At 50.1% G+C, this 13,189-nt stretch overlaps 1 protein-coding gene across 1 annotated transcript in view; it reads left to right on the top strand.

Moving 5' to 3' along the window:
• Positions 1 to 2,331: 2,331 nt before the first annotated feature.
• Positions 2,332 to 13,189, top strand: part of P2RX1 (purinergic receptor P2X 1) — a 29,648-nt gene continuing 18,790 nt past the window's right edge. The window contains exon 1 of the mRNA XM_006029151.3: positions 2,332 to 2,578. Coding sequence (XP_006029213.1) covers positions 2,442 to 2,578 — 137 coding nt within the window. The 5' untranslated portion in view covers positions 2,332 to 2,441. The remainder of the gene's footprint in view (positions 2,579 to 13,189) is intronic.

The following is a 13,189-nucleotide window of genomic DNA, read 5'->3' as shown; positions in this document are numbered from 1 at the left end:
TTCTACAGATCGCAATGAACAGCTACTGCACGTGCTAAGTATTGTGGGCCAGATCCTCAGGAACACCTGACCTGTGCTCTGCATAGGTAAAAGGGCTTTCTAGCACCTCCCCTGTCTCCCATCTTGAACTGCGGGCTATTTCAGCCCCTGACACAAAGTAGAGCAACCCCAGAGAGGCTCTTGCTTGTTTCTCCTGGAATGCCCCTCCCCTCTCCAAATCCTATTCCACTATTTAAGGATTGCCAGAGCAAAGAGTATCTGGTTTGGGGACAACCCTGGGACCCACACAGTGCTGAGGACTGTTCCAAAGAGCTGGCTGTACCAGGTTTGTGCCATGCAAGCACTGAGACCTGAATACCCATTTGAGCAGACTCCCAGGTCCATTTCACCATGCAACTGGAGCAAAGAGGATGAAGGCAGGGCTGTGCGGCTACCCCTGTTAAAGAAAACTTTCAGGCCCTGGCCCATGCCTTGAGCATGAGGATTGCTATCAGGATCAATCCAAACACTCTCAGTGAAGCCTCAAGCAGTAGCCTAAACTCTGTGCCTTGGTTTCAGTTTAGTTACTGGCTTGAAACCCAGTTCAGGTTTACTCCAAAGCTATGCAGTTTTTCTGGTTCTTCATTAAGTGGGCTGATTCCATGAGCCATGTGTGGGCATCAAGGGCAGGTCTCAGTTTCACAAGCTTTGGCTGAGAAATCTGGCAGTTTGGGCTGGCTTTTGCGTCTGCACTGTTGAGAACGAGTGAACCTAAAGATGAACGTGCTGCACACCCAGGTGTGTTGCACCCAAAATAGTGACTCCTGGGGACTAGTGACGTTTACCTTCCTTATTAGCTAATGCTGCATGAACTGTCCTGGCCTCTGTCACATGGAGGTGGAACGGGACATGTGAGCAGCAGTGGCACATGGGGCAGCATCATGGCCACAATGCATGGCAGCTACTGGACTGATGGAACAAATGCTGCTGTTTTGGAAAGCCTCCCAATCCCCTCCTCTTGGGTTGGCATCTGGGGCTGGTGCCCTGGCTTGCCCGTTACACCCCCCCACCCCACCCCCTTTGTATTCTGCTACTGCTCTCACAACCACCTCTTTCGTGCCAGGCTGGAGTGATAAAGCTGTGATATGCATCAAAGTTTTCACTGTGGTCAGAGGACCGCACTGTACACGCTGGGGAGGCAGGGTTAGAAATGAGACTACACATGTCTCCATAAGCTAGTGACACTGCAAGTGGCAGTTAATAAATGAAGCTGGGGCTAGCCCTCTGCTCACAGGCCTGGGAATTGGAAGCTCCTATGTTCTTGATCTTACTCTGGTGGATTCTCTCCTTTTGGGCAAATCCCAAAGCCTTTCAGCATCCATTTCCCCATTAGTAGCAGAAGAGGCTACTTGTGTCCCAAATGAATTGTGGGATTTGGTTAATGTTTCTAAAGCACGTTTCCTGCTCCAAGACGTAGTCTTTTCACTTTAGGATCTTCCTGTAAGGGCTGGTCAGTTGGGACAGGAATATTGTAATGCTGCATTTACGGAAAATCAGCTCAAAGCTGAGCATCATATCTGAGCACAGCTGAGTCAAACCTCAGGGATGTGCACAATCTAGACTTTGTGCCTCTGTCTCTAGAAGGACCATATAAAGCCCTAGGAGCTGAGCACTACTCAAGTGCTCAGATCCAAGCTCCTAGGCGTGGGTCATTGCTTTGTGCTCCTGACCCCCTGCCCTGACCTCCCTGGTCAGTGCCAACATCAAGCGTGGAGTGTGGTAAAGAACAAGGCGATGGTCTCTGGAGGATGCTACTGAACAGCGTGATTTCCTGCTTGCATGAAGGGAAAATATAAGCACAGGAAAAACCCCAAAGACATTATTTCCCAGGATATGGCTGTGTGGGGCAGCAGGCACCACAGGAAGGGAACGGAGGACCCGTTAGCTTGAAGTAACCCACCACAATCTTCCAGCCAATACCACTGGGATTTCCCAACTTCCACCTCTTGCTACCAGCTGCGGGTTGTTACCTGCAGATGATTTTCACTTTCTGAGAAGCTGTACATGGCAATCCCTGTCCTGTCAGAAGCCCTGCTCCGCTACCAGGCATCAGGATCATTTATTCTCGTGTCTCTCTGAGCTCTGCTGCCCTGACCTTCCATGCAGTGCCTTGCCATCGCTGTGCTGCAGGGTGGTCTGGGCTGGTTATTTCCCATATGCACCCAAGTCCCCACCCCCAGACCATCTAAGGAGACACTGAGTACCCAGCATTAGCTTATAGGAAGAGAAAGCTCCCAGCCCCTTACAGCCTCTCCAGATGTGCAGAGGACAGCACAGCTAGGTACTGAGCAAACAAGACTTGACCCGGGAGCTCCGCCCTCGACAAGCAGAAGCAACGGAGCCCGTGTTTGCTTTGGAGTCAGACTTGTGCACACTTGAGACCGGGACCTGCTGCATCAGCCATGGGGCACAAATTCATGGAGAAAGTGTCTTCGTTCCTGTTTGAATATGACACCCCCAGGATGGTGCTGGTGCGGAACAAGAAGGTGGGACTCACCTTCCGGCTCATCCAGCTCGTGGTCCTCGGATACATCATTGGGTAAGGTTTTTCCGGCTCACCCCAGGGCTGCAGCTCTTACTTTTGAAGCGATGAGACGCTCCAAACAGCCTCCCCTCCACACATGCCAGTTGTTTTACGCCTGCTGGCAAGCCATTGAGCTCTGTGCTCGTGCTGCCAGGTTTTGATTGGCTCAGCCGTTTGACTCTGTGCTCTGCCACTTTGGGGGGAAGAAGTAAATGTGCAGCCCTGCCAGCCTGGCACCCGGGGAGATCTGGGGCAGCAGTGCTTTGCCAGTTTTCTAGCTCCATGGGAAACTAATTCACTTCCTTGTGCCTCCCCATGGTTTCAACTCCAGACAGTGTTCATTTTCTGTTCCGAACTGTTAGCTGAGCGGTTAAGTTAGCTGAGCTGTTAACTGTTAAATGTTACCACTGGTCTGGTAAAGGGTTGCTGTGTTCTGCCCAGAGGGGCCTGCATGTCTGTGATGTATAACCTGTACCCACTGCGCACAGCCTGCCGATTTTGCTCAGCTCCCTGGAGGAAAGGTTTTTTAGAAAATCCTCACTGCCTGCTGCTGTGACTGTTAAACATTTTTTCGAAGCAAAAAAGCAGCGAGGGACAGGTTTATGATTTGTGGCACGTGAACTATAGGGAGGAGGTTATTCATTTTTTTCCCTGTTTCCCCGAATGGAGGTAGGCCCAGCCCATGAGTTACTGAAGAGCCATGGGTTGTGGTGCCCCCGGGATAGCTTGGTTTCCAAAGTCGGTGTTGTTTTACGGGTATGTGAGACCAGCCCTGAAGGCAGGCGGTGGCTCTTCGGGAGCTGCTTCGAAAGGGAGGAAATAAAGCAAACAAACCTACAGCTCCTGATGGAAACTGGGGGTTTATAGTCTCTTAGCAAGAGGGGCTAGCCCGATTGGCACGTATTGGTTTTTCAGGGCATTTATACGTGTGCTCTGTGTGTGGGAGAGGGGTGCTTTAATTAGAGTGGGTCCGAGAGCTGCTCTAGTTAAAGCGCCCAGAGCGGCTCATGTATCAGTGTCCCCACGCTTAAAAATGGCCACAGTGGCACTTTAGATAAAGCTTGTTGAACCAGCTTTAGATAAGGCACTCCCGCTGCCATTTTTAAGTGTGGAAATGCTGATACACAGGACTCTGGAGGCTGCTGGACTGCAGTAATTACAACGCTCCAGCAGGCTCGATTTAATCAAGTCCGCTCCAACACGCTGTAATTACAGCCCATTGGAGCAGGTTCGCTGCTAGTATATAGGCAGCCTCAGTGACTGCTCCTGACCCGGCCACCTTGGGCAACTGCTAAACCCTGTTACTCTGTCCTGTGGTTTTCAAGAACTCTGCATGATGGGTTCAATGCATCCTTTGGCTTCCAGATATAAGGCAAGCAAGCCTGGCTGTCCACCCAAACTTCTCAGCAAAGAGCATGGGTGCGACTCGGAGCCAACATAAGTCACTACAGACTCCGAAATGCCCACCAGCCCCACACCAGCGCCTCGCTTGTTCCTCTGTCATCTCTCACTTGCATGGGGTGGGAGGTGCAGCCCAGTCTGCCCAGCCAGGCCATGTTGGTCTATCTACTGCCTGGCTGCTGGGGCTCCCGTCGAGCTGCCAGAGGAACGTGGAGCCCCAAGGGAGGGTGGCTACGATGGAACGAGAGTAGCAGACCTCCGGCTCTGGTCACTACTTACATCTCTTGGCACCAGTGGGGATGAGCTTTCTACACTGGAAAAATATCAGTCCCTCCTCGCTTCCTCTCCAAACACAAGAGGTGGTGGCAGTGCTAGAGAAAGGCCTTAATTCCTTTAAAAAAAACTTTTTGTGAGACGTTTCCTTAAGTGAGGGCCCCAAAGACGCCAGGCTTGTTACAACGCAGGGCAGGAGGGTGGCAGGGAGAACGGTAACTGCTCCCCTGAGCAGAGCACAGGCCCTGGCTTGTGAAACCTGTGTCTAGGACTGGCTGAGAGTTGAGGGTTTATCTTCTTCCCTAACCCTCCCTTTTTTCTGAGCAGCCTCATCTTCAGCTGCTGAATTGTACTGCTTGGGCACATCCGGATGAGCATGGACGTTTGGTTCCCCAGGGACAAGTAGCAGTGGTGCATCTTGTGCCGCCGCAACTTATCCTAAGGGAACACCCATGCCATGCACACTTTGGTGCCAGCAAGTTACCCTGGGTGCAGTAAGGGAGGCTGGGGCCAGCAGCCTTACCTGGGGTCCTTTGGGCCTTCTGGGGCTGCAGCTGCAGTGATCCTGCAAGGGCAGAGCCTGGAGGGCAGCTGCAGCATGGCTCTGGGCAGCCCGGCTCCGCTTTTCAGCAGCACTCACTGCCCCAAGTGTGCGCTGCTCCAGTTTTTCCATGGGATATCCAGGAGTCAAAAAACCCGCAGAAAAAAAACTGAAGCAGCGCACACATGGGCAGCGCGCCCTTGCAGCACAGAGAACACCGGGCTGTGCGCTATGTAGCATTGCAGATGTGTTTGCAGTGCCCCATACCACATGGCCGGGCTCATCTGGATGCGCCCCTTAAGTCTCCGCAGAGGTCAAGTATGAATGTGAACCAGAAAGATGAGGTTAGGGGAATTAACACTGTAGTCTGGGCCCCACCTGAGAGAGCCTGGTAATGGAGAGCAAAGCCTCTGCCAGAGCTCCCTGAACACCAGATCCCAGAGTTAGGGTCTGGTTTGGTTTCATCTTCTTTAATACACACAACAGAAACAGAATAAGGGCACAAGCTAGGCCGAGCTGAGTACATTAGCAAAAAGGTGGCCCACTGGTGGATAGAAGGTAGCTTAAAATCCTGTTGGTTGGATTTGGTTTGATGATTTCTTTCTTTAACTCCAGCACTCTTTCTTCCGTGTGAGACTTGCTGGAGGACTTCATGGGCCATCTCTGCCAGACGGCACTTCTGGTGCTCTCTAATGGCCAAAATGCTTTAAGACCATAGTGGTCCTGGTTCTCTGATGGATCCCTGATTATTTTTATTTCCCTTAGGCTACAAAAAGATGTTGCATTGTCTTGGAATAAAGTGTGATTGTTCAGACATCCATGTATGTTGTCTTAGGACAAACCCTGAAAAGGTTCAGGGGATAAGAAGTGTTAACAGTTTGTCCCAAGACATTGCACAGTACATCTGAGCAATTGTCCCAGGATTGTAGAAGTGGATCAACGGCAGAAAAGTGGCAGTATATTCAGCTGTTCAGTAAACCGCCGTTGGAAGGACACTGTATGCACACCAATCCTGGGCTTTTTATGCTCTGGGACAACCACAGGCACAACTAGTCCCAGGACAAATGCAAGGTTTGTTCCTAGCCATAATCTTTTCCCTACCAGGTTCAGGTCTCACCCACATTTCTCCTTTGTGAACAAGCTTCAGGGAGCTGGATATTTTTACTTTCTTTGAAAGCAAGCTTGCCTGGCAAACTTCTTTTCATTAAATAGGGTATAGCAGTTTGGTTCTTTTGAAGTAAAGTTTGTTGGGAAATTGTTGAACGTGCTGGGCATCCTGCTTGCTTCTGTGAAGAAGCAGTATTGTAGTGAAGCCAGCTGTGCTTAGGTGTAATGGGCCCTTTTAACATGTGGCAAAGATAGAGGACTGAACTTGGAGATACGAAGGTCCTCTCTGGCCCTGGCTTCATTTTCAAAAGATGAGATGCCCTTCGCTGGGCCAAGGGAGGCTCTGCATTAGCTTTGAGGCTTGTATTGTCTCCGCGGGCCAATCGCTAAAGGGACATGATTGCATACAGTTAACTAGTACATTATAGATAGGGAAGTGGGGCCTGGCCAACTGCCAAAACATGGAGGCTGGTTTATATGTTTCTAGCTTCCCCTTCCTCAGTACATTATTTTCATCTGTACACATCCTGAGATGAAAGGTTATCACTGAACGCAGGGCCGGGAGCTCGGTTCTGCGTGGGGCCTGTGGGTTTCCTTGGTCTTTCAGTGACTGACAAGTTTACATGCAGAAACTGTTCCAGCTACAGGAAGACTAATGGCTCGTTTGCTAGTATTTTCCTTCTTGTGCTGCTGAGAGAAGCGCTGGGGTTTCTGTTTCCCAGGGTGGGTTCAGGAGGATTGGCAGTTAGCATGTGCAGTGTGGGAAAATGATACAGTATTTGTCTTGGACTTGTTAATGCCAGGGCATGTGCCGTATAGAGTGCATGCAAAGCAGATCTACTGTGCTGGCGAGATCCCTAAAACTTTGATGCTTATCCAGAAAGCCCCTAATCTTCATTCTGAGCATCTCCAAGCTAGGGGAAGTTGTAATTCATATTATACGATCTCCCAGCTAAGGGGCCTTGTTTACATGCATATAGTAAGACAATCCTTTTCTCCCAAAGCTCTCAAATCTAGATGGGCAAAGATCCAAAGAGAAAGCAATCTCCCTTGTTTGCCACTGGGAGGTTAAGCTAACAGCTGGGGTTAACAATAACTGCCTGAAGTGATGTGCAGTTTTCTTAGGGCTGTTGCTACTCAGATTAGTGGCACATTTAACTGGTAGGGCTGTGCGAAGTGTCGGTCCCTGATTTGATTTGGCCCAATTCGGTGGCTGAATCTCCGAATCCGAATTGAATCAGGAGACCCTTTAATCTCTCCGAATCGAATAGGAAAGCTTCGGAGATTCGGAAATAGACACAGCTTTAAATGTTTTTTCTACATACCTCGAGGTACCAGGTGGCTCGTGAGTGCTGTGATGATGGAGCACATGGAGTGTCCCATAGAAGCACGGGGGTGCTCCCCAGCATGCTCGGCAGCAGATCTGGAAGTGGACCAAAAGCACTTCCAGTCCACTTCCAGGTCCGCCGGGGAGGAGCATTTGTCCCTTGTTGTTCCCTTCCTGCTTTTTCCATAAAGTGGAGTTGTTGTACATGCAGCCTGTTGGCCACTATGGAGCTGCAATGCACCAGATCTGGTTTGCTTACCTAGCCACATGGGCAACGTTAGCCAGGGTTGAGCTCATTCATATGCACCATTGAGCAATTGAGAGAGATACAGCAGTCCAGGTAACAGCCCATGCTGCTGCTGGCCTCCACCCATTCCTCCTGGCAGATATTCAGTGAATGGCTATGGCCTGAGCCACAAAGCTGAGCTCTGGCTCTGAACTCAGAGACGAAGAAGGGGCTTGTGGTTAAGCTGTTGGATGGGAATGCAGAGACTCACTTGGTGGTTTGGCTGGGTTTTGCTTCAGGACATCTCCCCTCATGGCACAGTATGGGCAATGGACACCCATCTCTCAGCTCCCTCCAGATCCTTAGGCAAAGCTCGGCGTATTTATTTAAAGATAGTTTTGCTTTCTGAGGTTTGGATTTATTGACAAAGGTCAGCATTGTAGGGCCTCAGCCCCTCCACCTCTGAGCAAGGGTGAGCCTCTAGGAAGACAGCTGAAGGCAGCCCTCCTGCTCCCTTCTCCCTTGAGCCACAGCTCTTAGGGCTTTCTACTTCTGCCACCTTTCCATTCATTCCTAAAGACATTTGAATGCCCGTTCTTTAGGCTGTTCCCTGCCAGTCCACCACAGATATGTCCTCAGAGCAGCCCTCATCCCCTCTGGCCAACATCCCTGTCCACCTGCCGTGCATCCTCTTACCCTGGGCTGCAGTCGATTACCCATGTGGCAGCAGCTGAGGAGGCAGCAGACCCACTCTTCGACTTTTTAGTGGTTGTCATGGGGTGGGACCTATTACCTCCAGCAGACATTGTTAACCTTGTGGTTAACAGTGTGTGATAGGGCTAGCAACCGGGGTTAACAACAACTGCAAGAGGGTTAAAAGCAACAGCAACTCCTGCTGCTCAGTTCTCTGCAGTACCTAGGAAAGTACAAGAGGAAGAGACAGTTTCCAGTTCCACCCTCCATCAGCCAGAAACTACAGTGTAGTTCTGCGTTTACACACACATTTCCCTTTTCCCTTCCAACTCCCCACCCCCAGCAGGCCCCAGGCACTAGAGGATGATGCACACTAGCTCCACAGCCCAGAGAAACCTGGCACAAACATTGTACAGCAATTCACTCTGGCTTCTTAGCTGGTGCTTTGGCCAGGAAGGCTCGTTGCTCAAAGCACGAGCTCCCTGTGCACTTTAAAAATGGCCTTATAAAAGTCCTTCCTGAGGTCCTGCCACCACAGAAGTTAAATGGGCAACAAGATCTGGGGTTCTTGACCCTATGTTTAGAATCCTACCCCAGCAATGCTTGCAACATTGGAAGACCTGAGCTGGGTATTTTTGTATTATCAAGACATTTTTGCTGCCTACCTGCTGCTTAGAGGTGACATGAGATGCCTAGTGAAATGTGCCACTCCCTGTCCCAAAGCAGATCTGAGTAGTGACAGCCCTAAGTTAACTGCACAGCACATCTCATGCAGTTGTCATCGAACACCCATAAATTCGCTGTGCTAGATACTGGCATACATGGGCCGTGTATAGACTAAACGAGAGCCGTGTGTGCACAACACTTTAAAGCGGGCTAAATGCTTTTGTACCACTTTAATGGTGTCAGTGTTTGCATGCCTCAGCTGCGTATTGCACATTAATTCCAGCTGTTGTAGGAAATTCAGTGGCATAACGTGCCTTAAATGATTTGGGGCGCCGCAAACTAATACTCCTTTAAGGAGTTTTAGTTTGCTGCCCCTACAGCGCGGAGCGAAGCACCGGGCTCTGTGCAACTCCACGGCTCTGCAGGAAGCCCATGCAGGCAGCCTGGCAGCAGCCCGGGAAAGCAGCTCCACCCAAGAAAAGTGGTGAACCTGATCTCCCCCCGCCTCCCTGAGCCTGCCTGCCTGCCTGAGCTGTGCAGGGGCCCAGTGCTTCCTTCTGCAGCTGCGATGCCCCCTAGGACTGCCCAAGCCGGGTGCCTGTGGGCAGGTGCTGCCTGGGGCGGAGGCCGCCACTGCTGCAGAGAGAAGCACCTGCCTCCACTACAGCCCAGGGGCTGCTCTGCCTGCCGCCAGCTCACCCTCCACTCCCCACCGCCGGAGAGGCAGGTAAGTCAGCGAGGTGTGTGCATGACACAGGGGTTTAATCAGCCCTAAATTGAAGCGGTGTTTTTTAAAACCCACCACTTCAATTTAGGGCCCCCGTTTCGTCTACACACGCCCATGGTTACTAAAGCTGCTGTTGCTTTATTACTTGTTCCCACAAATCTGGTAGGGATAGTTGTAGAACTGTTGCCACTGTGGGATTAGCCCCTTCCCATTAATGATGGACAAAGTATTGAAATACTTGGAAATATTGAAATACAGCCTTGCTTGCTGTGGTAAGCTGTGGATGCTTTGGAAATGAACAGGCTTCTCTGGGTATCAGGAACATCACTTCTCTCCTTAAATGCATTTGTTTTTAATTCAATAGGGAGCACACTATCTCCTATTAGGATTATGAAAAATTATAGAACTGCTACAAGGTGTCCCAGTCACCACACGTATTGCTCCATCCGGCGTCCTTCCACCCTGTCAGGAGAAGCCACGTGCCAGTTGAAGGGGTAGTAGAGCCTCCATGCTCATCAAGGCCCCCGATTGCCGTCCATTCACACTGCAGTCAGTGGCAGTCCTTGCAAAAGCCTTGGCTTCTCTGCTGAAGCTAGCATTCTTGTCTTGTGCTGCCTGTAGTTTTAAGGTGGAGAAAAAGAAAGCTTGCGTGGTGTTAATTTTCTGCTTATGCCGCTCGGGTGAAAGCTCTGTCTTGCGAGACAGAAGTTGCCAAAAGGTTCTTAGATAAAGGCAGTTTTAAGTCATTGCTCCCATCTGTATGGGCTGTTGGCAGTGGGAACTGGAACTGGGATTTCTGGGTTGGAAACCACAAGCCCCTACTACCTGGACCACAAGACCTAGCTGCATTAGCCAAAGCCTATAGCAGACTCGTTAGCCTCTCTACATGGCTTAGCCACCAGTACAGAGAGACAGGCCACCATATGGAGAAGGCATGGGTTTTGCTCCTCAGGGCTGGATTTGGTCTGGCAACCAAGAGGCTTTCTGTACTCTGTCCCCTGAGCTATCGTGCAGTTCTTCTCTCAGCAGGAGGAGCCAGGGATGAACTTCACACATTACTAACACTGCATGTCAATCGGTATGTCCCATGCAGCTTTCCACATCTGGGTAATGAAAGGCACTGCCAAAGCTCACAATTGATACATCTGCCACCTCTGCCTGTATGCTGAACTCCACCAGCAGAGCTCATCTTGCGTGCCGGGGCCAGTGGGCTCGATGCCCACATTCTGGAAGGGATGAAAACCAGAGCTCTCCTTTTTTAGTCTGGCAGCCTCCTATGGGGACCATTGCACACAGTCTCTTGGATTTCGACCCAAAATGGTCACTTGGCCTTGTTTATAGTCTCCCTGAGTCACAGTTAATTAAAAAGCAGTTTATTCAAGTGGTGGGCTAATTTGCGTCAAAATCTGCCCATGTTGAGAGTATTAGCAGCCATATGAATGCGGTGAACCGCCCACAAAGTAATCTGTGCCTGCATGTGAGCACCAAGCCACAGCACGGATTGTTGCCAGACGTTACTGCCAACCAACTTGCCAGCTGTCCATCAGGACCAGAGGTTGGCTAATCATTAATCTGATTTAGACAAGCCATAACCTACACTCTGGGGTGAGAAGGTGTTTCAGTTGATTCATATCCTTGGCCTTGAGGTCAAGCTTAGATGAGCAGCCAGGAAACCCAATTCGTTCCTCCCCTGCTCCCCCTCCCCTCACTGCTGGCCAGAGATGAAATAAATAGCCTGTTGTGGCTCATCTCTGCAAACCCTGCTGAGTTTCACTTAAAGAGCAAAGCAAGATACTTTGGGTAAATCCGATATCTTTTATTAGACTAAATCAAATAGTTGGAAAAATTCTTCTTAGAAAGCTTTTGGGCACAAACACCCTTTATCAGGCTGAGGAAGCATCTGCAGTTGGTCTGTGCTCTTCCTGCATGGAGTGGTAAAGCAGCCAGAGGCCAGTACATATGCAGTGAAGCCAGTGAGTGCAAATGTACATTTTACCCAAAGCACCTTGCTGCCTATGTCCTTAGACCAACACAGCTACATCCTCCTATACCCCCGCAACTTAGAGCGCCAGGTTTTTTTAGTTTGAAGGAACAGAAGGAAGGATGAAAAATATGAGGAACTCCAGAGACAATGACATATTAATCCAAGGTGGGGTAGAGTCAACATGTGGTTAGAAAAGAACCTGAGACTTGCAATTCTCGGGCTTCTGTTCCTCACTTGGACACTGGTTGATTTTGATTTTTCTGTCCTGAATTTATTGCCTATGAAAGGGGGGAAAGTGACGTTTTCACCCTTTGTGAGGGTTCAAACAGGCCTCATAAGTTGCTCTGGTGAAGCATTTTGAGAACTTTCCATGAAAGAGGGGAGACCATAAGGCTTTTGGGGTGAGATGATGATCTCCTTGTCCCCTCTTACAAGCCTCCCGTTGGAATCAAGGGAACTCATCTTGCAAGATCGGTTTAGGAAGCAGCTTGGTAATAGTCCTTTCCCTATCTACCTATCACTCCTTTTCTCAAGAATATCAAAATCCTTTACCACCACGGCTGGATTAAGCCTCACAAGACCCCTTTGAGGTAGGTAAGTATTATCCTCTTTCCACGTAGGGGGGAAATTGACTCTTGTGCACATAAAGGTTCACATTTACTTTAAATTTGAGCACCTCAGCTTTTGAGTGTTCAACTTTGGAAGCCTGGGCCTGTGTTTCAGGAGTGCTAGGATGTGCTGGGCCTGTTGACCTGGAGCTATGAATGGTTAGCCCCTCGGAAAGCTGGGTGTTGCGTTTCTGGAACAGGAGACCCAAAGCTGAGCCCCTTTTGACAAGCCGGACTTACCTGAATACACAGCAGAGCTAAGGACATACCCAGATCTCCAAACACATTGTTGTTTTTAGCACTGCACTACGATATATATATGATATATAGGGAGGATGAAGAAGGCACCAGGAAATGTGGGGCCCCTGCAAGATACGCTGGGCAATCTGGTGGTTGCACCAGAGGAGAAGACAGATATCTTTAACAAATTCTTCACCTCCATTTTCTTGTGCAGGGACCAGGACTCCCTCACCGTGTTTCGAGACGGACTCGAGGGGAACGCCTCTAACCCGGTCCTCCTCAACCTTAGGTCTTGAGTGCTTCTGGAGGGGCTGGACGTGTTCAAGTCAGCAGGTCCAGATGCTCTCCACCCCAGGGTGTTGAGGGAGCTAGCAGGGGTTATTGCTGGGCCCTTGGCACGGCTTTACGAGCACTCGTGGTGCTCGGGCCAGGTGCCAGATGATTGGAAGATAGCCAATGTGGTCCCCATCTTTAAAAAAGGGAGGAGGGAGGACCCGGGCAACTATAGGCCCGTCAGTCTTACCTCAATCCTGGGGAAACTCTTTGAGAAGATCATCAAGGAGCACATCTGTGATGGGCCAGCATCGGGGATGATGCGCAAGGGCAACCAGCACAGTTTCATTAGAGGCAGGTCATGTCATGTCAGACCAACCTGATTGCCTTTTACGATCAGGTCACAAAAGCATTGGATGCAGGTGTCGCCATGGATGTAGTCTTTCTGGACTTCAGCAAGGCCTTTGACACTGTCTCCCACCCCATCCTCATTAAAAAACTAGGTGACTGTGGCATTGATGCCTACACAGTCAGATGGATTGCTAATTGGCTGAAGGGTC

The sequence above is a fragment of the Alligator sinensis genome, unplaced genomic scaffold (genome assembly GCF_000455745.1).
Source record: "Alligator sinensis unplaced genomic scaffold, ASM45574v1 scaffold419_1, whole genome shotgun sequence".
Lineage (NCBI taxonomy): Eukaryota > Metazoa > Chordata > Crocodylia > Alligatoridae > Alligator > Alligator sinensis.
Note: the sequence above shows the minus strand (reverse complement) of the source record. Positions and strands in the feature narration are given on the sequence as shown.